Below are 26423 nucleotides of genomic sequence, written 5' to 3' on the forward strand. Positions count from 1 at the left end.
GAGAGTCGGGTGAAAGGAAAAGTATCAGGGAGAAGGAGGTTCCGAGGGACACTTGTGGGTTGAACTGTGTCTGTTTCAATGCTAGGAGTGTGGCAGGGAAAACGGATGAGCTTAGGGCCTTGATGTTTGTGAGGCAGTTAGATGTGGTGGCTGTAACAGAGACATGGTTAAGGGAAGGGCAGGACTGGCAGCTGAATGTTCCTGGGTACAAGTGTTTTAGGTGTGACAGAGGAGGGTTGAAGAAAGGTGGAGGGGTGGCACTGTTAGTCAAGGAAAGCATCGCAGTAGTGCAGAGGGAGGACAATATAGAAGAGATAGGGATTGAGTCACTGTGGGTGGAGTTGAGGAATAAAAAGGGAGAGATTACGTTGCTAGGGGTGTATTATAGGCCACCCAACAGCTCGAGGTCAGTGGAGGAAGGCATTTGCAGGGGCATTTTGGATTGGTGCAGGAAGAATAGGGTGGTTGTAGTGGGTGACTTTAATCTCCCTGGAGTGAATTGGAGGGGGCCTAGAGCTGGGGGTACGGAGGGAGAGGAGTTTGTGAAATGTGTTTTGGAAGGGTCTCTAGAGCAGTATGTAACTAGTCCGACTAGGGGAGGGGCTATACTGGATTTAGTGTTGGGTAATGAGCCGGGGCAGGTGGGAGAGGTAGAGGTAGGCGAACATGTGGCTAATAGTGACCACAAGTCCGTCTACTTTAGGATAAAAATGGAAAGGGACGAGTGCCGGCCGAACGGGAGTGTGCTGAACTGGGGAAAGGCGAACTATGGCAGGATTAGGAGGGAGCTGCAGGACACTGATTGGGAGGGACTGTTAGCTGGCAAGTCCATGGTTGGCAAGTGGGAGGCTTTTAAAGGCAAAATGAAATGGTTGCAGGGGAGGTATGTTCCGGTTAAGCGGAAGGATGGGAAAGGTAGGATTAGAGAGCCGTGGATTACAGGGGGTATTGAAGACTTGGTCAGGAAGAAGAGGGAGGCGTATGTTAGGTTGAAACGACTGGGTACGGAGAGTGCGCTGGAGGAATATAGAGAGAGTAGGAGGGAGCTAAAAAGGGGAATTAGAAGGGCGAAGAGAGGGCATGAAATGGCTTTGGCTGGTAGGATTAAGGAAAATCCGAAGGCGTTTTATTCCTATATTAGGAGCAAGAGAGTAGTTAGAGGGAAAATTGGTCCTCTTAGGGACAAAAGCGGGGAGTTATGTATTGAGTCGGAGGGAATGGGGGAGCTCCTGAATGAATACTTTGCGTCGGTATTCACGAAGGAGAGGGGTTCGGAATCGTGCAGTCTGTTAGAGGGAGCTGAGGATCAGCTGCAGGAAATATCTATTACGAGGGAGGAAGTGCTAGGGCTTTTAGGTAGCGTAAGGACGGATAAAGCTCCGGGGCCTGATGGTATTTATCCCAGGCTGCTTAGGGAGGTGAAAGATGAAATTGCTGGGCCTCTGGCGCAAATCTTTGTCTCTTCTTTGGACACAGGTGAGGTCCCAGAAGAGTGGAGGGTAGCAAATGTGGTACCGCTGTTCAAAAAAGGTAGCAGGGATAACCCTGGAAATTATAGGCCGGTGAGTTTGACATCGGTGGTAGGGAAATTAATGGAAAAAGTACTTAGGGGTAGGATGTATGAGCATTTGGAGCGTTGCGGTCTGATTGGGGATACGCAACATGGCTTTGTTAGAGGGAGGTCTTGCCTTACGAATCTGGTGGAATTCTTTGAGGAGGTGACAAAAACAGTTGACGATGGGAGAGCCGTTGATGTCATCTATATGGATTTCAGTAAGGCGTTTGACAAAGTCCCTCATGGTAGGCTGGTAGAAAAGGTTAAGGCGCATGGGATACGAGGTCAGGTAGCTAGGTGGATTGAGAACTGGCTGGGCAATAGGAGACAGAGGGTAGTTGTGGAGGGGACTTTGTCTGGCTGGAGGCCAGTGACCAGTGGTGTGCCGCAGGGCTCAGTACTGGGACCTCTCCTCTTTGTAGTATACATAAATGACTTGGAAGAGAGCGTAGGTGGTGTGATCAGCATGTTTGCTGATGACACCAAGATGGCAGGGTTGGCGGGTACCGAAGTGGATTGTGAGGTGATACAACAGGATATAGATAGGTTGGTGCATTGGGCAGATAGGTGGCAGATGGAATTTAATCCTGACAAATGCGAGGTGATGCATTTTGGAAGGAATAATGTAGAGAGGAGCTATGTGATTAAAGGTAGACAAATGAGGAGTATAGAAACACAGAGGGACCTGGGAGTGCAGGTTCACAAATCCATGAAGGTTGGGACACAAGTGGAGAATGTTGTCAGGAAGGCTTATGGAATGCTAGCCTTTATAGGAAGGGGTATAGAGTTTAAAAGCTGCCGTCTAATGCTTCAGTTGTATAGAACGTTGGTTAGACCGCATTTGGAGTACTGCGTCCAGTTCTGGTCACCTTACTACCGCAAGGACGTGGAGTCTCTGGAAAGGGTGCAGAGGAGGTTTACCAGGATGTTGCCTGGCATGGAGGGGCTGGGTTATGAGGAAAGGTTGGAGAAACTGGGACTGTTCTCCTTGGAAAGACGGAGATTGAGGGGGGACATGATAGAGGTATATAAGATACTGAAGGGAATAGACAGAGTCAATACTGAGAGACTGCTCCCTAGATTGGTTACAAATACAAGAGGACATGATTTAAGGGTGAGGGGGGAGAGGTATAATTTGGATATGAGAGGAAGGTTCTTTACGCAGAGAGTTGTGGGGGTATGGAACGCGCTACCGAGTGGGGTGGTGGAGGCGGGAACGTTGGACTCGTTTAAGGTTCAGTTAGATAGGCACATGAGTGAAACGAGGATGGAGGGTTATGGTAGGGGTTATTAAATAAGGGTTAGAACCTCGGGAGACACCGGAAAGGCAGGCTTGTGATTAACGTTTTTGTCTTTTATTCCGCAGGTGGAGGTCCACCTCGTTGTCAAACGAGGGGCATGCACACGGTGGGTCGTGCGTGGGCTACTCTTGGAGGTTCCGGGAGTGGCCTAGTACTTCGTGTCGGTGTGTGTGCTTGATCCTGGACCGGTAGACGGGCGCCGCAACAGCTCGGTGACTAGCACTGCTAGCTGTGCAGATACATGGATTTGGGCCTGTGTCTGTGGGAGTTTGTGCATTCTCCCTGTGGATGCGTGGGTTTCCTCCGGGCGCTCCGGTTTCCTCCCACACCCCAAAGATGTGCTCTTAGGCTGATTGGTTTTACCAAATTGACACTATTCTCCCCTGAATCTGGCTAAGTCAGGGGTTCTATTTGTAGACACGCAGGGTAGAATAGGTGTAGGGTGATGCGGCGGCGCGGGCTCGTTGGGCCAAAGGGCCTGTTTCCCGTGCTGGGTTGTTCTTTGTTATCTACATCCCATTAACCTGATGCAAATTAGTTTCACGCCAGCCACCAGCAGTTTCTTGATCCAACATGGTGGGCATCAAGTGGAGGTCCTGTGGGAAATTCACGCCAGCATAAAACTGATTTTTGGACTCCTCACAAATCCTCCTGGCTCCACCAGGAGAACTTGGCTGTGGGAACATGGGTATATTCCACCCAATGGCTGGAATTTTACTGCCATTTCACCCACCCCCTATTTCCCTTCATACCATCATGTCAAGCTCTGCCCTTCCACCCACTGCCTATGGACCCCCATGCCTCTTATGCCAAGCAATGGCACTTTCAAGCTTACTGACCTACCGTACATTTCTTAAAATGAATAAACCCTACAGACGACAGTGGTAAATAAACTTTGAAAAGAAGCAGTTCATTGATAAAATTCTCACACTGCAAAACCTTTGAAACCACTAAACTTGTGTTGACAAATGTTGTGAAATTGACAACAAAGAGCAAAGAGGCTGAGCTCTCAATTAATCAAAGTTTCATATGGAGAGCAGGGGTTCCAGTACTCTATTAGCTGTCTGGGCTGTCAGCTGTGCTCAGTCTTCATTCCTGGTGTAAGTAGTTATCTAGCAAGGCTGGTCCATTCTGTTTGCTGAAGGCATCTGATTTTCATTCGAACTATTTAATGCAATGGTAATCAGGTGGGGTTTAGAAAGATTGGATAGTCTAGCCTTCGAGGTTACAGCTAAAACAGTAAGATGAAAATTGCCCCAGGGTCCTTCTCCTTCTCCATTCACTAAAATGCCTACTCCCAGTATTTTATATCTCTGTTTCTGCATTACTCCCTTTGGTACAGAGCAAGACCCCTCAAACAGCATCATGGTAACAAACAGATATTGAGGGGGGTGGTGAAGAGGGGGGGAATGATTTTCCCATCCCACTCACCATGGCGGGGTGGGGGCCAGACCAAAGGTCTGTTGGCCTTGGGTAAGATTTTCTGGTTTCAGAGTGACCACCGGAAAATCCCACATATTTTCACAATGTTGACTGGGGGATCAGTTTTGGCCAGAAAACTGGAAAGCTTCTGTTCCAAATATTGATTTTTCTTTCACCAGAGAGAACAGACAGGTCCTTAATTTCACATCTCTTTTCAAAAGCAGCCCTTACTGTCATTATTGGATTCATTTCCTGTAAAAAGAATGAACAACAATGTTTCCTACTGTTCTGGTTTATTAGTTAGAGTGACATTGACATCTAAGTCAGTTGGAAATAAACAGGCCTGATCTTCAATCATGGAAAATAGACCCCGACTGTGTCATCTCTCAGGAGGATGGCGTTCTCACGAGCTTTCCTGCTTTTGTCTCACCAACATGCATTCGCAATCAATGACAGGTGCCAGATAATCTGTTTGGAAAAAGCCTAACTGCTTTCATACACCACTTTTATTTTGCAAAGCGAAATCAAACACTCCAGTTTTTTTTTAAACTAGTCATTTCTTTTCTTCCTTACATTGCTTGAAGAAGTTCCGTTATATCAGCTTTGTGCCCAGTCCTTTAAGGGATAATCATCACCACACTTAGCCCGTCATTAGAGAACTGGCAGATACTAGGATCTTGTGTGGCTAATTAGGGCTCACCTCAGAATTTTATACAAGGGCAGCCAGTTCCAATGTTCATAAATATGATAAGCTTATCTTGTCTCAGCATTAAGAGTAGAGATTTTCCCCCTATTACTTTATGACATTTGGTAGCCAAAACCAATAATTTATATTTCCAAGATAAATGTTTAATTTTGGTTGTTTTGTGTTTATCGATGTTTGAAACGGATGTTATATTGTTCCAAGTACAGTATAGCTCCAGATACACAGTATTGCATACTCTCCCTCTCCCTGTGTTAATGGTCTCTGGTTTCCCATAAGAAAAAGACCAATCATCTCCCTAGACACGTGTTAGCATCACTGTCAATCGTTTGAAGTGGGGTGAGGGTGTGTGGGTGGGTGTCAATATTAACTAGAAGCTTAATTAGAGCCAGCCACATCAACAGCATAACAATGGAAGCAGCATAAAGGCTTAATGACTGGCTCACCACCAGTTTTCAAAGCATCTCCACCAACTAGCTCAATTTAGCAATTTGAAGGAATTGTCATGACTCATTTAGACAGGTACAACCCCAAGCAACACTGACTTTTAAAACCAATCATTATAAAGTGCGCAACATGGTGGCACAGTGGTTGGCACTACTTCTTCACACTGCCAGGGACCCAGATTCAATTCAGGTCTTGGGTGATTCTGTGGAATTTGCAGATTCTCACTGTGTCTCTGTGGGTTTCCTCTCAGAAATTCCAAATTCCAACGCAGGTTAGGTGGATTGGCCATATTAATTTGCCCCTTAATGCCAGAGGGATTAGCAGGGTAAATACATAGGATTACTGGGATAGGACCTGGGTGGGATTGGTGTTAGTGCAGGCTTGATGGGCAAAATGATCTCTTTCTGTACTGTTGTGATTCTGTGAAGTGATTGACTTCTTTGTGCCTCTGCCTCCGGACTCATACCAACACCCTGTGCCACTAGTGCACAGTAACTACAGAATCAATGCTGAATTCACTACTGCAATTCATTAATATACTTCCCTATGATCTCTTCCCCCTATCATGAGGGCAGAATTATCCAAGTCCCCCTCTAAGTCACATGCCATCATGTTATGAATGTATATAACAAATATGTTAACATTCTAAGTCAAATTCCTAGAATTCCCCAACTAACGAAATTGTGGGAACATTAAGTGGATTACTGAAGTTTATGAAGACTCACCTCCACATTCCCTAGGAAAGCAATAAATATATCCTTCCCATCATCAACTATTTATTTTTCAGGACCTCAAGGGTTAACGTTTTATCTTCCGAAATCTATTTGTTCTCCAACTTTTAAATTGAAGTCTGGAATTTCTAATCCCTGTTTCTTAACTCTCCTTAGCATTTGCCGTCTTTTTACCAACTGTAACAATGATATCCCCAGGCATTTCATTGTGGTTTCTGTTTACAACATATTTTTAAATTGAAGAATGGTCCAAAAGTTTAAATAAACAGAAAACATGAACCACCTCTGCTTGCAATTAGAAGGCAGTAGAAATTGCCAATTTCTGACAAACATTGCACTATTCATAGGCAGCTGCATTTTCCTTTCTGTCCCCTACTCAAAAGACAATTCTCTGAGTTGCCAAATTGTTGAAAATTCATTTCAAAGTTTTACTTGAATTTTCAGCTCAATTCACTCCTCATAATTTAGAATTTGATATTTAAACAAACTATTGCTACAGTGTGTGGCTCTCAACGGTCTGTCTTCATACTGCTTTGATTCGCTGACAGAAATATATTTGCTTGATATAGTGACACAATGGGGAGTGGAAGGATTTTTTGAGTGAGTGGAAATGGGGTACAATGTTCAACTGCAATAAGTCACTGATGCAATAACCTACCAAGATTGGTGGCATAATGGACAGTGAAGAAGATTATCTAGGTTTGCAATGGGATATTGATCAATTGGGCCAGTGGGCTGACAAATGGCAGATGGAGTTTAATTTAGGTAAATGCGAGGTGATGCATTTTCGTACATCAAACCATGGCAGGACTTATTTAGTTAATGGTAGAGCACTGAGGAGAGTTGTAGAACAAATAAATCTGGGATACAGGTTCATATATCCTTGAAAGTGAAATCATAGGTGGACAGAGTGGTGAAGAAGGTATTCAGCATGCTTGGTTTCATTGGTCAGAACATTGAATACAGATGTTGGGATGTCTTGTTAAGTTGTACAGGACATTAGTAAGGCCACACTTGGAATACTGTGTGCAGTTCTAGTCACCCTACTATAGAAATGATATTATTAAACTAGAAAGAGTGCAGAAAAGACTTAGTAGGATGCTACCAGGACTTGATATTTTGAGTTATAAGGAGATGCTGGATAGACTGGGACTTTTTTCTCTGGAGTGCAGGAGGCTTAAGCGTGATCTTATAGAGGTCTATAAAATAATGAGGGGCATAGATCAGCTAGGTAGTCAAGATCTTTTCCCAAAGGTAGGAGAATCTAAAACTAGAGGCCATTGGTTTAAAGTGAGAGGGGAGGATACAAAAGGGCCCAGTGGGGCAATTTTTTCACACAAAGGGTAGTGAATGTCTGGAGCCAGAGGTAGTAGTAGAGGCGGATAAAATTATGTCTTTTATAAAGCATTTAGACAGTTACTGGTAAGATGGGTACAGAGGGATATGGGCCAAATGCAGGCAATTGGCACTGGCTTAGGGGTAAAAAAGAGATAGCATTGATAAGTTGGTCCAAAGGATGTGTTTCCATACTGTAAACCTCTATGACTCTATGATTCTACATGTGGAGGAAACAAAATAAATATGAAGCCGTTTTGATGACTGTTCCCTTCTTACAACTAGTGGCAAAATCAAGAAATGCTGGCCGCAAGATTTGGCTCCAAAGCACACTGCTAGTGCCATGAGCCATTTAAGACAAAAACTCCAAAAATTTTCGTTGAATTACTATTGACCACTTAGGGCAGAGGCCATTTTACAGACCACAACAGGAAGATGGCTAGCAGAGGCAGGTCGCAAGGGTGCACCGCAAGTTTGCAGAGTGCGCATTTGCTGATATTCATAAGTCCATAACACATAGGTCACTCAGTTCATTGAGTCTGCTCCACTATTCAATCATGGTTGATATTTTTCTCATCCCCATTCTCCTGCCTTTTCCCCATAACCCCTCATCCCCTTAGTAATCAAGAAGCTATCTATCCCTGTCTTAAAGACACTCAGTGACTTGGCCTCCATTGCCTTCTGCAGCAAAGCGTTCCACAGATTCACCACTCTCTGGTTGAAGAAATCCCTCCTGATCTCTCTTTTAAAGGATCATCCCTTTAGTCTGAGTTTGTGCCCTCTGGCTGATGTCAATGCCAAACAACCGCTAGTGCTGATTTGGAACACAAACCCCCACTTTGAACCTCTCTGGTTCTCTTAGCCTCTTAATCACTCCAGACTGACCATGTTTTCAAGTGCAAGAGCACCCACCCTCCCAACGCCAGCCTTCCCCCAGCCCTGCCTCATTGTTTCATTTAAAAAGTCACTATGGGAAGCCCAGGTAAGGAGTTTTTTGATTTATTCTGCTGCTGCATTTTGAGTGCAAGTACTGTGTGGAGTATTATTGGAGGAGCTTGGAACAATTTTAGGTTCACAAAGAAGCTGGAGGAGCAGGAAGGTCTGTAGGAGAGAGGCTTCTTTTAGTAATAGGGGCTACAGTTGCAGTCCTTCTTGAAATGCATCACACCAGGAATATGAAGCACAAAGGGGAAAAGAGGTAGAGTGCTTTCAGTAGATGGCCGTATTTACCAAGTGTCGTCTGCGTGCAGTTTTCTTAACTCCATCTCACCCAGATTCTGAACAGTGACACATTCTATGACAAGGCATAATGCCACACAACAGGGTAAGGCACTGCCAATGACCATGAAGATCATTGTGACCTTTGGTTTCAAAGCCCATGGATCCTCCCAGGTGGGAGCAGATGACATTTCCCAATATCTCGCAGTCTGCTGGTGCAGTGCTGCATCAGAAAGATGACAGGCACCTAGAGAACAAACTTCATAGTCTCCTCTATAGCCAGTGAGAAGCAGAAGAGTGATCATTTGGCTTTGCCATTGTCAATAGTACAGGGTGCCTTTGACTGCACACATGTGGCTCCACTGTTCCAACATATCTGGATTCTGAACACATATAAACCCTAACTTGTATTTTATTGCGGTTGTGCCCTGAACCCTCTTCTTTTTTTCTTATCCCCCTTTATTGTGTGAGTGAAAAAGGGAGAATGTTGCAAAACCTTGCACTCGCTGATGTATAAAATAAATCAAACCCTTTTATTTTATCTTATCTTGGGTTTATTGTACAAGCTAATCATAAGAATTGGAACATTCCAAGTTGAAGTGTTGGGTAAAGTACACTGCCATTTTAAAAGCTGTTAATCAGAATAAAAGAAAACGCCTTTTTATTTATGGCCTGGGAGAGTGCATGGCAACAAGGGCAGTTAAATTGACCACCCCTCCTGTCCATGCCATTAGCTTCCATCATACCTTGGTTAGATCACACCTGGATACAATGTCCAATTCTGGTTGCCATTTATGGCTTTTCACAATTTAAATTAATGATTTGGACTTTGAAATCAAAGCATAATTACTAAATTTATGGGTGATACCAAATTGAAGAATGTGTTGCACAGGAATAATCAGTTCTGAGGAGGGTGACAAAAATAAATACAGGGGAACATTAATAGACTTGGAGAATGTTCAACTGATTTAGAAATGGAATTCAACACAATTAAATGTGAGTTAGTACATTTTGGTAGGAGGAATAGGGAGGTAATGGAAGGCACAGGTCCAGGTGGTGTAGATGATTCCATGAATCTCTGATACAAGTATGTCAATCATTAAAAGTTGCGCCATAAATTAGCAAGGCCATAAAAAAAACACTAGGCTTTATTTTTAAAGGGGTAGCACTGAAAACTAGGCAAGTTATGTTATACCTGTATTGAAGCTGTGCTGCATGCAGTTCCAATCACCACATTATAAAAAGGATATAAAAAAGAGAGGACGTGGAAAAGATTTACAAGGACGATACCAGAAATTTTGGGGATACATGAAATCCACACAGATGTAAGACTGAGGTATTATTTAAACTGAAATTCTAATTTGAGACTTCAACCATTTAGGTAACAGGAGACAATTTGGTGAAGTAACTCAGATAATCTTTAAGTTGTGGATTTATAGCTATTAAAGGCAGGTGGGAATTGATTAGTGTACAATGGCTCTTACTTTCTGGTTCAGCCTTGAGCACAGATTCACATTCATGGTGAATTTACTGCACAACCAGCTGCTTGTTTCATGGTGGCAGGAGGTGGCCCACCATTGACTGGTGGCAAAATCTTCAGGTCCTGCCGTTGTCAATGGGGTTTTCTGTTGAATGCACCCCTCACTGCTGGAAAACACGGTGGGGTGCATCGTCAGTGGGACTGGAAGATCTCGCTGGCATGAAATTCTGGCCTCAATCTCTGTTTACTCTCCATAACTTCTGCTTCCCTCTGGACAGCAGTAACTTGCTGAGCAACATTCTCAGTGAAAGCTTTTGCTTATTAACTCATTCCAGACCACAACCCAGTGTGAAATCAGTGATGCTATCGCTTTCAGATTGGCATAAATGAGACAAGATTAATTCTCAATTGGTTTAAGGGGTATGTTTTCAATGTCTGAATGGTCTAGGGAAATGACAAGTTTCTAATTGATTTCTCAAGGCTGATGGTCACATATTGATATCATTTTCCACAGTCCCCTGACTGGCCCTTTAAGATTGGCCCTTTAACAAAATGAAGGAAATTGTCACTGACTTCAGGAAGGGTAAAGGAGAACATACCTCTGTCTACATCAACGGGGATGAAGTAGAAAGAGTCAAGAGCTTGAAGTTTTTAGAGGTCCAGATCTCCAACAATTTATCTTGGTTTCCCCCATGCCAACACTATGGTTAAGAAAGTCCACTAATGTCTCTAGTTTCTCAGAAGACTAGGGAAATTTGGCATGTCAGCTACGACCCTCACCAACTTTTACAGATGCACCATGGAAAACATTCCTTCTGGTTGTATCACAGCTTCGTATGGCTTCTTCTCTGCCCAAGACTGCAAGGAACTACATAAAGTCGTGAGCATAGCCCAACTCATCACGCAAACCAGCCTCCCATCCATTGGCTGTCTGCACTCCTCACTGCCTCGGCAAAGCAGCCAGCATAATTAAGGACCCCACGCACCCTGGACATTCTCTCTTCCATCTTGTTCCTTTGGAAAAAAGATACAAAAGTCTGAGGTCATGTACCAACTGACTCAAGAACAGCTTTTTCCCTGCTGCTATCAGACTTTTGAATGGACTCACCTTGCATTAAGTTGATCTTTCTCTACACCTTAGCTATGACTGTAACACTACATTCTGCACTCTCTCGTTTCCTTCTCTATGAACGTTATGCTTTGTCTGTAAAGCGCACAAGAAACAATACTTTTCACTATGTTACAATACTCCTACACCCCCTATACCCTTCAAGTGGGACCACCCCTCTCGTTAAAGTTTATTTGCTACTTTACTTGCTTCTTGTTAAGACAAAAGAATGTTTTATTATATTTCCCTCGCTCAATTGTGCTGGGTAGTGGAAATATACTGTCATATCCTCATGATTTGATATCTTGAGTTCATTGTAGCAAAACCTCATTTAACTGGTATTAAATCAGACCCTATTAGTGACATTATGTTTTGTACATGCCATTTGAAGGTGGTGTTACTCCTATCTGTTGTTACTTGGAATGAATTACTTTTAAAACAAGGAATAGAATGATAAAATTGCTTATAATCTTAAAACTAATAAACTTACAAAGTACTAATATAAAATATTTAGTATTATGTATGGAATATAAATGAGAATAATGTTAATGTCTGCTTTTACTTGAGATAAGACAGTATATGATGTCTGATTGATTTATAGGTAAATTCATTAAAACATGCTTATCAATGTGTTTTTGCTGAGACAACTGCTTTGCTATAACATGTTTTTGTTGTATCTGTCAGTATTTGCAATAAGTCAATTAAAACCTTAGCATAGTTTTGCAAAGTTTACAAAGTTAAGCAATTGCACAAAATATACATTAATGTTTGAAAGTGTTTGATCAGCTAAATATAACACTGTACGTTCAATTAACAGATATTAAAATGTAAAAGAGTTACAAAAGTTAATTACAGAACCTAATTCAACACTTACAAAATCAAAGATGCTTACATAGTGTGAAAGAAAACAACTTCCTTTAAATTGTGCAAGTTAAACTGCACTAATTTAATGTACAAGGCTGCATGTTTCAACATTTGTTATTCTTTGCACAATAGGACTTGGAATTTAGGGAACAGAACTGATAATTTTAATTGCGAGGGAGTTGGATAGTTCCATACCAGTAATTTTTCAACCTTGGCGTCTTCTACCACTGTCTTAAAGCCATATGTTCTTTCTCCCTTGTCAAGTTTGAGTGTGACACTAAAACCAAGTCATGTGATGAGCTTGTGTCCCAGAATTCAGCATAAAACCATATTGGGTTGGCATACATAAGTAAACTAAACTAAAGTGAATCATTAAACCTCAATTTCCTTATATATTCCCCACCTCAAGGCTGAAAATGCCTGGGTGTTTGATGCATCACTGTGTGAAATATCTTGTATTGTTTTTTCCCCTTAAGTGTTTGCCACCAGCCTCCAGTGTATCTGACTTTACTAAGTATGATAGCCCATGTTTTCTGGTTCCATCTGTATCATTATAACTCATAAATTTACTAATCCTGTTATCATTTATAAAAGATGGAATTTGACCTTTTGCTATGTTACTAAGTTTATTCATTGATTCCGATGTGAATTGAATGTCACTTCAACTTTTAACTCATGTAAAAAACTCCAGGTTGGCACTGCCAGGTTGGTGCTGGCAGAGGGGGTATACTTATCTTCGCACCCGCAGTGAGATCCCCTCATCTGTTTCCAGCTTTTCAATCTCCTTTGTAAGCCTTGCTGATGTGATTTCTTACACCACTGTCTTAAGGCCATGCGTTGGTGAGGGAGGAATTCCTTACCTCGGTGGGGCATATAGCAGGAAAACCCTTTAAGTACGTTTAAATTTGTTTTAAATGAGAAGATAGGAACAATGTTAAATCACCGGCAAGGGGAAAATCAGAAAACAAAATCTTACCAGCAAGAATCTAATTTTCAGATTCTTACGAGATTTTGTCCATGTCACTGTTTGTGTTCGCAGTGAACACGGGAGCATAAAATCGCCCACAACATAAAAGGAGGATGCAATTCCAAAACGTATGTGGGAGCAGAGGAATCTGGGACTGTATATCCACAAATCATTGAGGTTGACAGGACAGGATGATAAAGTAATTAATAAGTTACTTGTGTTCATGAGCTTTATAAATAGAGACGTGGTGGGGAATTTTTCAGACCATTGACAAGCGTGATTTCAGTGGGGTGGGGGGACATGCAAAATAGAGAGCCCATGGTTAAGACCACCTCTCAGGTGAGGTTCCTCAAAGTTGTTGATCTCAGCGAGACTCCTCAATTTGTCACCATTCGACAGAAACATCTCCAACTTGTTACAACTGTGGATGAAGAGGGATGAACTGTCTCCCTGTCTTTATTCAACCCCCTCTGCTGGTACAAGAAGATTTAATCTAACAAGGTTCCCTTTTCCACGGGTACCTTCCCAGATCAATTAGTAATGTTTTAAATTCAGCCATCTTAACCATACACTTCTTGAGTTAAAGATCGAGTGAGTTTATTAACTAGTAAAAGACAAGGAGAAAAGTGGTAAAACACATGCATATACATTCATACTGATCAGAAATGAGAATTGAGTTCAAAGTAAGTAAATATATATAGAAAGTATACAGAACATTCCTTTACTTGTGAGGAGTAGATGATGAAGTGTTCTGTTTCAGGACAATTCCAGTCTCCTCGATTCATGCATCCAATCTGTGTTTTATTAACTTCTGGATTGTCCAGATTTTTCCTTCTATCCTATTGATGTTAACATTCTTCCAGTTGCTAATATTTGATAAAATTCTACCTTTCCAGATGGGCCAAAAAGGAAGAAATCTTTCCGGCGAAAGAAGGATTCCCTTTCCAAAGAGAAAAAAGATAAAGGTAAGGACAGCTTTCCTAATTGCATGTAATCTTGCTCAAGTGGATAATTACTTAAATAAATCATTCTATTCAGGGAAGCCTGAGTACACAGACTCAATCAATCTGTAATGATATTAATCGTGCAGGCAAACAGATTAAATCATATTTATTTAATCTGTTTCCCTTTATCTCATTTTCCTTCATTCATCCATCTATTCAATCCAGGCTTGAATGTTGACATAGGGCTGGATTTTACGCTCACCTGGCGGTGTGTTTGAAGATGAGGATGCTAATAAAATGCAGCACATGGTCTGCAATGACCTGCCTCCCATTTTACAGGGAGCTAGAAAGGTATTGGGTGTCCTGCCCATCCTAGGGTCTATTGAGGCTTATAAGTGGCCAAATACTGACCAGTTAAGTACCTCATAAGAACATAAGAACATAAGAACATAAGAAATAGGAGCAGGAGTAGGCCAACCAGCCCTTCGAGCCTGCCCCGCCATTCAATAAGATCATGGCTGATCTGTCGCTGTTCAGTTCCACTTTCCCGCCCTCTCCCCATAACCCTTAATCCCCTCTCCTATCAAAAACCCATCAACCCGCGTCTTAAAAATATTTAGCGAGGCAGCCTCCACCACTTCAACGGGCAGAGAATTCCAGAGATTCACCACCCTTTGAGTGAAGAAGTTCCTCCTCAACTCCGTTCTAAACCGCCCCCCTTTTATCTTGAGGCTGTGCCCCCTAGTCCTATTGTCTTTTTTGAGCGGGAAGAGTCTTTCCACCTCTATCCTATCCATCCCATTCATCATCTTATACGTCTCAATGAGATCTCCTCTCATTCTTCTAAACTCTAACGAGTACAAGCCCAATTTATTCAGCCTCTCCTCATAGCTCAACCCCCTCAACTCCGGTATCAGCCTAGTAAACCTCCTCTGCACTCCCTCCAAGGCCAAAATATCTTTGCGCAGGTGCGGCGCCCAAAACAGCACACAGTACTCCAGTTGCGGCCTCACCAATGCCCTATACAGCTGCAGCAAGACCTCCCTACTTTTGTATTCAATCCCCTTCGCTATGAAGGCCAGCATCCCATTCGCCTTCCTGACCACCTGTTGCACTTGCAAGCTGGGTTTTTGCGACTCATGCACAAGGACCCCGAGGTCCCTCTGCACCGTTGCCTGCTGCAGTTTTTTGCCTCGTAAGTAATAGTCCTTCCTACCATTTTTCTTACCAAAGTGGACCACCTCACACTTGCCAACTTTAAATTCCATTTGCCATTTCCTGGCCCATTCGCCCAGCCTATCTAGATCCTTCTGCAGACTCTCCACACCCTCCGCACAATTTGCCGTTCCACCAATCTTGGTGTCATCAGCAAATTTCGACACTCTACACTCGGTTCCCTCCTCCAGATCATCTATATAAATGGTAAAAAGCTGAGGCCCCAGCACCGACCCCTGGGGCACTCCACTAGTCACCATCCGCCAATCCGAATAGCACCCGTTGACCCCCACTCTCTGCCTCCTATTTGACAACCAATCTTCTATCCACGCGAACACCCTACCCCCAACTCCATGTCCCTCGACCTTCTGCAATAACCTCTTGTGAGGCACTTTGTCAAACGCTTTCTGAAAATCTAGAAAGACCACATCCACCGGCTCTCCTCTATCCACCGCCCTAGACACATCCTCATAGAACTCCAGTAAATTTGTCAGACACGACTTCCCTTTAATGAAACCGTGCTGTGTCTGCTCTATCAAGCAATTCCCTTCAAGATGCCTCGCAATTTCCTCCTTAATGACAGATTCTAACATTTTACCTACCACAGATGTTAAACTAACCGGCCTATAATTCCCCGCCTTTTGCCTGGCACCCTTCTTAAACAACGGCGTAACATTAGCCGATTTCCAATCATCCGGCACTTCCCCGGAATCCAGCGACGTTTGGAAAATAACCACCAAGGCATCCACTATCACCTCCGCCATTTCTTTCAGAACCCTCGGATGCATTCCATCCGGTCCTGGGGACTTGTCCACAATCAGCCCCTCCAGTCTGTCGAGCACCGCCTTTCTAGTAACAGTAATGTCATTAAGACCCTCCAGTCCTACCACCTTTCTAAAGCTAACACCCGGCAAATTATTCACGTCCTCCTCCGTGAAGACAGAAACAAAAAAGTTATTCAATACCTTAGCCATATCCCCATCCCCTACCACTAGGTCCCCTTTCTCATCCTCTAAAGGACCAACATTCACCCTAGCCAGCCTCTTCCTTTTTATATATTTATAAAAAGTCTTGCTATCCTTTTTTATATTAAGCGCTAGCCCAGCTTCATAGTTTCTCCTACCCTTCCTTATCAACTTCTTTGTCAATCTTTGTTGACATTTAAACCTCTCCCAATCCTCTTCTCGCCCACTACTCTTAGCTACTCTAAATTCCTCCGCTTTTAGTTTAACACTTTCCTTCACCTCCTTTGTTATCCACAGCTTATTACCTCTCCTCCTACTATCCTTTTTGACCATCAGAATAAATTTCCGTTGAGCACCAAGAAAGATCTCCTTAAAGATCCTCCACTGCTCCTTAACAGACCCTCCCTCCAACGCGCTCTCCCAGTCCACATTCGCCAATTCTTCTCTCATCCTACCGTATTTCCCTCTATTCAAACAAAGGACGCGTGTCCGGGAACCCACTTTCTCCTCCTCCATCTGCACCAGAAACTCCACCATACAATGATCACTCTCCCCAAGAGGATCCTTCACCACAAGGTCCCTAATTCTACCCGCCTCATTACATAGCACCAGATCCAAGATAGCTCGCTCCCTCGTCGGCTCCAACACACACTGTTCGAGGAAACTATCCCAGCAGCATTCCAAGAACTCTTCCTCGAGCCCCCCACGTCCAACATGGGTCGACCAATCAATATGCAGATTGAAATCCCCCATAACTACGGCCGTCCCATTCTTGCACGCCGCACTTATTTGCGCGTTAACAGCCCGCCCCACCTCCAGATCATTATTCGGGGGCCTATAGACGACACCCACCAGCGTCTTCCTCCCTTTGCTGTTCCTAATCTCCACCCACAACGATTCCACCCTCTGCTCCTTGGCTCCAATATCATCCCTTGCTACCACCGTGATGCTATCCTTAATCAGCAGAGCTACGCACCCCCCTTTTCCCTCCTGTCTATCCTTCCTAAACACTTGATAGCCCTGTACATTCAGCTCCCAGTCCCTGTCACCCTGCAGCCACGTCTCTGTAATGGCCACCAGATCGTATCCATTTGTGTCGATCTGCGCCATCAGCTCATCCACTTTATTCCGAATGCTTCGTGCATTCAGATAAACTGCTTTCATCCCAGCCTTCACCTGGACCCTATTTGCCGCAACGCCACCAACTATACTCACACCCCCTACTCCCTCTATTATTGGGACATCCTTGGCCTCTTCCCTTACATGTACACTCTCCTTAACTTTAGACCTCATAAGGTCACCTACCCTCACACCCTCCCCCCCCCTAATTAGTTTAAAGCCCTGTCTACAGTCCTCTTTACTCGATTCGCCAGCACTCTGGTCCCAGCACGGTTCAGACCAACCCCATCCCGCCCGAACAGGTCCCACCTACCCCAATACTGGTGCCAATGTCCCATAAATTCAAACCCATTCCTCCCACACCAATCCCTGAGCCACCCATTCACTTCCTTAATCCTGTCAACCCTACGCCCATCTGCACACGGTTCAGGCAGTAGCCCAGAGATAACCACCTTGTCGGTTCTACTTTTTAATTCCATTCCCAGCTTTTCATACTCCCTCCCCAGATCCTCAGTCTGCATTTTGCTTACGTCGCCGGCACCCACATGTACCACAACGACCGGATTTTCACCCTCCCACTCCAGTTTCCTCTGCAGCCCAGCTGCGACATCCCGTACCCGAGCACCAGGCAGACAACACACCCTTCTGTGCACTTTGTCATTGTCACAAAGGACAGTGTCAATACCCTTCACCCCACTATCCCCAATAACTACTACGTTCCTTTTCCCTTTCTCTTTGCCTATGTCCTGCTGCAGCACTGTACCGTGTGCAGTTTGCTCACCAACCTCACCTGCCTCGTTCTCGTCCAACTTGGAAGCAAGAACCTCAAACCTGTTATGCAGATTAAGAGGCTGAGGCCTCCGTTCCTCACCCCCCTTCCTCTTCCCAGTAGCCCCCTCTTGTCCCTGACCCTTAGAGTTAGCCAGTCTAGGGGGGGTGGATGTCACTTGCACCCCATTGACAATGGCACCCTCTCTCCCCTTGATGAGCCTCAGTGTCTGTAGCTCAGAGGCCAGCTCATCTACCTTGAGCTGGAGCTCCTCCAGCAACCTGCACTTACTGCAGACGTGGTCACTGGGATGAACCCTAGGGTCCACCAGTTCCCACATCATACAGAAACCACACATCACATGCCCCTCCATTATTTACTGTAGTAGTTTTGAAAAAATTTTTTTTTTGTGTTTTTTTTGTTTTTTTTTGTTTTTCAAACGAACTCACCTGGCCTTTTTTCTTTCCAGCCCTTTTTGATATTAAGCCCTAGTAGCTCACTCTGCTTCCCTCTCACTCCGCTGCCCGCTCAGACGCTGCCCGCTGTCTACACCAGGCCTCCTTTTAAACCTGGCGCTGATTTAAATCTGATGAACCACAACTGCCTGCTAACCACTCCCTCAGAATTCTTAAAGCAGTAAATACAATAAATAAATGCTTTAAACAGTTCTACAAAGAACAAAGTGCTTTAAACTTATTTTAAACTGGTTTTTAACAGGTAAAATCTTAGCTGTCTCTCTGCTCCTTCACTCGTCAATCCACCCACCCTCCATCACTAGTTGACCTCTGGCTGTAGAGGTCCCACACCAAGTGGATAGTGTGGTAGCTTTTACTGCCTTAAGTACTAGCCCTGGAAGTGAGCTGCAGCATAATTGTAACGTTCTTGCTTCAGAGCTGCAAGTTTGAGGCTTGGAGCCCAACTGCAGTATCTAGCTCATAATATTTAGGCTGATGCTCTAGTGCAGTACTGAGGAAGTGCTGCACTGTTAGAGGGGCCATCTGTCAAGTGAGACATTGAATTATGGCCCTTCTTCCCTTTCAGTTGAATGTAAAACATCCCATGGTGCTATTTTGAAATAAAACAGAAGCTGTCTTGGCCAATGTTTATTTTTCAACCAATAGTGCAAACAGAGTATCTGCTGATTATCAAACTACTTTGTGTGGGATAATGCTGCCTGTAAATTTTCTATATTACAACAATTACTACATTTTAGAAGTACTTAATTGGCAATAAAGATTTTGGGAAATGCCCGAGATGCGAAAGTTATGTAAATGAAAGTCTTTCTTTCCCCTATAACATAATTTCTTGTGTTTCCTTTATAAGCTTTTGCATTTAATTCTATTTTTAGGACCTATCATTAATGTTCAAATCTGTCAGTTAACAAAATAAAAGAAGAAAAAACTCCTCAGTTTCAGATTTGGAACACATGCATTCATGTTTAGAGAAGTGATTTGAAATAAAATGGGTCTCTTTTGTTGAATCAAAGCAGATAATGGAGAACTATGATAGAAAAATGTGAAGTTGTGCAAAGATGCCACATCGTTGATTGTAACATTATTTCTAGTAGTTGAGGAATCAGGAACTTTGTGCATCCCATCATTTCTAGACCAAATTCTTTTCCTGTGGTTTCTACCCAACTCATGATAAATCAACTTTATCATGTGTGACTAGAATTACAATGTGTTATCTTTCCTCAGCTTCTTCTCAGCAGCTATTGATTTACCAACCAAGCTCCTGTACTCCAATGTGTTTCATCATTGTGCCACTCCTCGTCTGGAAAAACTTGGCAGGTCAGGCAGCATCTGTGGAGCAAGAAACAGAGTTAATGGGCCCTATTTTACCATTTTGATTCTAAGTGTTGGATGGACTTGAAACTGGGAGTGTTTCAGATCCGACTTTTAGACCTGTTCTCAGGCCCTCCCTATACGCAGTCTGCCTGCAAAAATATCAGCAATTCTGAATTGTGCTGCAGAAGCCTGTGGCCCAGACCTGATGTGCCCAAAACCTTGCTCCAATTGGTGTCTCTAACTGCGCAAGCACAGACAAAAATGATAGAATGCAGCCCCCCTGCCACATCGCTCCCTTGCCGGATAATGCCTCCCCCGGCCCCCGCTGACATTGCTCCACCCACCAACATTAATCTTATCCCGCCATCCCCTCCACCGCCCAGACCAATTGGCAGCCCCTCCTCCCTTCCCTCCTACTTATTTCAGGCAGAGTGGCAGTGGACCCTTCCTTCCTCCCCCATCGCCCCACTGAACTCAGGCAGAGTGGCAGCAGACCTCCCCTTTCCCCATCCTCTCCCCCACACCGATGTCAAGCAGGCACCACTAACTGAAGTGACCGAATCAGAATTTTATGGAGCATATTTGTTTCGCTCCGATTCTGGATGGGCGAATGTGGTGATAAAGGGGAAGTGCCGGTAAGGTTGGGTGTGCAGCCCATTAAGTCAATTTAAATGCATGCAAATGTATTTAAATATCTGTTTTGGGCACGGTCCCGATCACAGTCATTTCTGGGTCTTGATAAAGGGGGAACCAGCATGGAGGCGGTTGCGGATTGCGCTACTCATCTCACACCCGATTTTCACCAAGTTTTCGCACCTGAAAATGGGCGCAACATGGTGGTAAAATTGGGCCCTTCGTGTTATTCACTTGTGAAAATATCATTCAAGATAATGCACATTCCTAGTGCCTTACGGCCCAGTGGAATTTATAGCATTGGCACAATCAAAAGTTCAATGTTTGACTAATGATTCGAAGCTTGCAACAGCTGGAGTCAATTAATACTTTCTTCAGTTGTATATAAAGATTGTTATCGCCCTCCAAATACCTGGCTACATATCCGTGGCGCCTGCTCTTTAAGAATCTTACTATGTATTGAAAACGTCTCAGATAATCTTTAGAATGCGTTCAAGGTATTTAACCTCCCTGTTGACATTTCCATTTAATTTTCAACAAAATACTGCAGTAGTGATAGACATTTGGCCTTATAGTTCCAGATATGCAATAGTTTCTTCCTCTTCATTCCTTTTTATATCACAACAGGAAGGAGGACATTCCATTCCACTGACTATTACCACGTTTAAAGAAAATAGCCAGGCAAGGCTGAATGAAGCTCTTGAAAGTCACCAAGCCAACAAATTTTCTTTCACTTTCTCCTGCCTCCTGCCTCCATTTAGGGTCAATAAATAAAGATTCTGTGTCCTTTTGTAAAGAACTACTGCGAATTGAATGAGATTTTTCTTTTCTGGCTTTTTATTTTTGTTCTGCTATTATGCTGCATCAAATGCCAATGCTACCCAAGCTAACACTGGTTGTACGCCTATTTTGCAGGGTATGGTCAAGTTGGTATGGGGTGGCTTTGAGGCTGCTTCTTATAGCTCTGCTGTCACAATATATACAGTAAGAAGTCTCCCAACACCAGGTTAAAATCCAACAGGTTTATTTGGTAGCATAAGCTTTTGGAGTCTCTCTCCTTCTTCAGGTGAGTGAGGAGTTGTGTTCACAAACAGGGCATATATAGACACAGACTCAATTTACAAGATAATGGTTGGAATGCAAGTCTTTACAGGTAATCAAGTCTTAAGGGTACAGACAATGTGAGTGGAGAGAGAGTTAAACACAAGTTAAAGAGATGTGTATTGTCTCCAGCCAGGACAGTGAGTGAGATTTTGTAAGCCCAGGCAAGTCGTGGGGGTTACAAATAGTGTGACATGAACCCAAGCTCCAGGTTGAGGCTATCCTCATGTGTGCGGAACTTGGCTATCAGTTTCTGCTCAGCGATTCTGCGTTGTTGTGTGTTGTGAAGGCCACCTTGGAAAACGCTTACCCGAAGATCAGAAGCTGAATACCTGTGACTGCTGAAGTGTTCCCTGACAGGAAGAGAACACTCCTGCCTGGTGATTGTCGAGCGGTGTTTATTCATCCATTGTCGAAGCATCTGCATGGTCTCCCCAATGTACCATAGCTGGAGACATCCTTTCCTGCAGCAGTCAACATTGGCCAAGTTGCAAGAGTATGTACTGTGTACTTGGTGGATGGTGTTCTCACGTGATATGATGGCATCTGTGTCGATGATCCGGCAGGTCTTGCAGAGATTGCTGTGGCAGGGTTGCGGGGTGTCATAGTCACTTTTCTCCTGAAAGCCGGGAGTTTGCTGTGGACAATGGTCTGTTTGATGTTGTGCAATTGTTTGAAGGCAAGAAGTGGAGGTGTGGGGATGGCCTTGGCAAGATGCTCGTCTTCATCGATGACACGTTGAAGGCTCCGGAGAAGATGCCATAGCTTCTCCACTCTAGGAAAGTACTGGACGATGAAGAGTACCCATCCATGCTGAGGAAGTTGGTGCGGTTTTTCATTGTGGCGTGTCGGAACTGTTGATCGATGAGTCAAGCACCATATTCTATTCTTCTGAGGGTGTCTTTCAGCGTCTGTAGGTGTCTGTTGCGATCATCCTCATCTGAGCAGATCTTATGTATATGGAGAGTTTGTCATACGGGCTGTCTTTAACATGTTTAGAATGGAAATTGGAGAAGTAGAGCATCGTGAGGTTATCTATGGGCTTGCAGTATAGTGAAGTGCTGAGGTGACCGTCCTTGATGGAAATGCATGTGTCCAAGAATGCAACTGATTTTGGAGAGTAATCCATGGTGAGTCTGATGGTGGGATGGAACTTGTTGACATCATCATATAGTTGTTTCAGTGATTGTTCGCTGAGTCCATAGGAAGAAAATGTCATCGATGCATCTAGTGTATAGCATCGGTTGAAGATCCTGTGCAGTGAAGAGGTCTGGTTCGAACCTGTGCATGAAGATGTTGGCATATTGAGGTGCGAATTTGGTCCCCATGGCTGCTCCATGTGTCAGGATGAAGGACTGGTTGTTGATGGTGAAGGTGTTGTGGTCCAGGATGAAGCGGAAGAGTTGTAGAATTGCATCTGGAGATTGGTAGTTGTCAGCATTGAGTACTGAGACAATTGTAGTAATGCCAGTGTCATGGGGAAGCTGATGTAGAGTGCCGAGACATCCATTGTGACAAGGAGTGCTCCTGGTTCAACTACTCCATGTGTGCTGAGTTTCTGTAGGAAGTCTGTAGTGTCGTGACAGAAGCTGAGGGATTTATACAATGGGTATTAGGATGCCTTTGAAGTAGCCGCAGAGGTTCTCACACAGGGTCCCATTGCCTGATACAATGGGACGGCCGGATGTGATGGTCTTGTGCATCTTCGGGAGGCAGTAGAGACTTGTCTGCCTTTTGCCTAGGTCCATCCTCTTTCTGTTGTCCTACACTGTGCCCACTACAAGATATGTCTGTACCTTCTCAGTTCAGATCAAATGATTGAATACTGACACTTTCTTTTCTGGATATCATGTTTTGATCTTGCAATTTCAAACATCTCTTCATTTATCTTATAGTCCAAAAATGCCTTAACATCCTCTCAGTTCAAAGGCCTTTATTACCTTCCACAGATCTTTACTTTTGTCCAGGTTTCCGAAGCATACAGGAAAGTGGAATGAATGTAGCATCTTATGCAATTCTTCTTTCTTAAAGTCTTGAGTTTTCTCATTGTTAACACATCCTTCACCTTCACAAAATCATTTCTGGCTATCTTTGTTCTGAATTTGACATCATCACATTTATCATCTTCTTGTTATTATTTGTCCTAAATGGAGAAACCTATTTATTTGTGCTAGTGTGATGCCATCCACTTTAATCTTCATTCTAGTTTCTTCTCATTTATTTCTTCCATCTACCATTGTTTGTTGTGTTCATGCTGAATCCATATTCTCAACTTCTAAATTGTACTTATCCTTCACTATTTTGTAGGACCTTTTCTGATTCTGGAAATAGTGCTGTGTTTTCAGTGTACCACAAGTTCAGTTTTTTTCCTTCCAATTTTTACCGCTGAAATTCTCTTTGTTAAGGAAATGAAAATTGTGCTTCGTTGATGCCACTTAAAGGCAAAAATACTCTTTAAACCGGTGAAGAAGTTCCCCCCACTACAGCCCCACTGATTTCCATTGACTTCACTTTTGCTTGGGCTCCTTTAAGTCACACTAATTTGTTTGGATGTCAATAAATCTCCCTTCCTGAATCCTGTTCTTTTCTCATGTTTGGACCAATGCTGTGATGAAGTCTAGAGCTGAATTACCCAGGCAGAATCTAAACTGAGCATTGGTGCACAGGGTTGTTGCTGAGTCAGTGCCACTTGACAGCACTATCAATGACAACGTCACGTCACGTTATTGATGATTGAGGGCAAACTGACGTGGCAGTAATTGGTTGGATTTGATTTGTCCTGCTCTTGTGAATGGGAAATATCTGTGCAATTTCCCATGTTGTCAGGTAAATGCCAGTTAACATAATGTAGATGCACTGGAACAGTTTGAGTAGATGCACTGGGATAGTTTGGATAAGAGTGCGGCTAATTCTGGTTCACAAATTTTCAGTACAGCAGTTGAAATGCTGCCCATGACCTTTGCTATATCCCGTGACCTTCCATCATTTCCTGATATCACCAATAACAGTCAAAGAAGTTTAATCAAATCCACTTGATCAGCCATCAACTCACAAGTTTACCGATCCTGCCACTACTGCAACAATGTATCATGATTCCAGAGAGTACCAGGTACAGTAATACAGTAATACTTCTCAGAAGAAGCAACCACAGTATTGTTGAATTTAAAATACAGATGGAGCATGAGAAGGTAAAATCCAATACCGGTGTCTTGTGCTTAAAGAAAGGAGACTACAAAGGGATGAGGGGGGCATTGGCTAAGGTAGGCTGGGAGCAAAAACTTTATGGTGGGACAATTGAGGAACAGTGGAGGACTTTCAAAGTAATCTTTCACAGTGCTCAGCAAAAGTATATACTAGTGATAAGGAAGGACTGTAGAAAAAGAAATAATCAGCCATGGATATCTAAGGAAATAAAGGAGGGTATCAAATTAAAAGAAAAGGCATACAAAGTGGCAAAGATTAGTGGGAAACCAGAGGATTGAGAAATCTTTACAGAAAGCCACAAACAAAGCTACAAAGAAAAGTAAGATTGATTATGAGAGTAAACTAGCTCAGAATATAAAAACAGATAGCAAAAGTTTTTACAAATATATAAAATGAAAAAGAGTGGCTAAATTATTCATTGGTCCTTTAGAGGATGAGAAGGGGTTTGATAAGGTCCCCCATGCAAGACTTCTTGAGAAGGTGAGAGGGCATGGGATCCAAGGGCCTTTGGCCTTGTGGATCCAGAACTGGCTTGCCTGCAGAAGGCAGAGAGTGGTTGTGGATGGGGCTTTTTCTGAATGGAGGTCAGTCACCAGCGGAGTGCCTCAAGGATCTGTTCTGGGACCCTTGTTGTTTGTCATTTTCATAAATGACCTGGATGAGGAAGTGGAGGGATGGGTAAGTAAGTTCGCTGATGACACGAAGGTCGGTGGTGTTGTGGATGATCTGGAAGGATGGCAAAAGTTGCAGCAGGACATAGATAGGATGCAGGACTGGGCGGAGAAGTGGCAGATGGACTTCAACGCGGATAAATGTGTAGTCGTCCATTTTGGCAGAACCAACGGGATGAACGAGTACACTATCAAGGGCAGAAGTCTGAGTAGTGTTGAGGAGCAGAAGGATCTTGGGGTCCGGGTCCACAGGACTCTTAAATCGGCCTCGCAGGTGGAGGAGGTGGTCAAGAAGGCGTATGGTGTACTGGCCTTCATTAATCGAGGGATTGAGTTTAGGAGTCGGGAGGTAATGCTGGAACTTTATATGACCCTTGTCAGGCCTCATTTGGAGTATTGTGCGCAGTTCTGGTCGCCTCACTATAGGAAAGATGTAGAAGCTATTGAAAGGGTGCAGAGGAGATTTACAAGGATGTTGCCTGGACTGGGAGGCATGCCTTATGAAGTTAGGTTGAGGGAGCTGGGACTCTTTTCCCTGGAGAGACGAAGGTTGAGAGGCGACCTGATAGAAGTTTACAAAATGTTGAGAGGAATAGATAGGGTGGACTCTCAGAGGCTATTTCCCCGGTCTGAAATGGTCGCTACGAGAGGACACAGATTTAAGGTGCGGGGAGGGAGGTTCAGAAGTAATGTTAGGGGTAAGTTTTTCACTCAGAGGGTGGTGAGTGAATGGAATCGGCTGCCGTCAGTGGTGGTGGAGGCGAACTCGCTGGGGTCTTTTAAAAGACTTCTGGATGAGTATATGGGGTTTAATGAGATTGAGGGTTATAGATAGGTCTGTAGGTTGGTAGGTGATGTGATCGGCGCAACTTGTGGGCCGAAGG

At 43.7% G+C, this 26423-nt stretch overlaps 1 protein-coding gene across 4 annotated transcripts in view; it reads left to right on the plus strand.

Annotated features, from left to right (window-relative positions):
- The window catches only part of LOC145342209 (rho GTPase-activating protein 6-like), a 214022-nt gene that overhangs the window by 136190 nt on the left and 51409 nt on the right, over positions 1-26423 (plus strand). For all 4 annotated transcript variants that reach the window (XM_080187564.1, XM_080187566.1, XM_080187563.1 and 1 more), the window contains exon 3: positions 14028-14096. In XM_080187564.1, the coding sequence (XP_080043690.1) occupies positions 14028-14096 (69 nt within the window). The remainder of the gene's footprint in view (positions 1-14027; positions 14097-26423) is intronic.

This window comes from Carcharhinus amblyrhynchos, chromosome 4 (genome assembly GCF_965287045.1).
Source record: "Carcharhinus amblyrhynchos chromosome 4, sCarAmb.v2.hapA, whole genome shotgun sequence".
Lineage (NCBI taxonomy): Eukaryota > Metazoa > Chordata > Chondrichthyes > Carcharhiniformes > Carcharhinidae > Carcharhinus > Carcharhinus amblyrhynchos.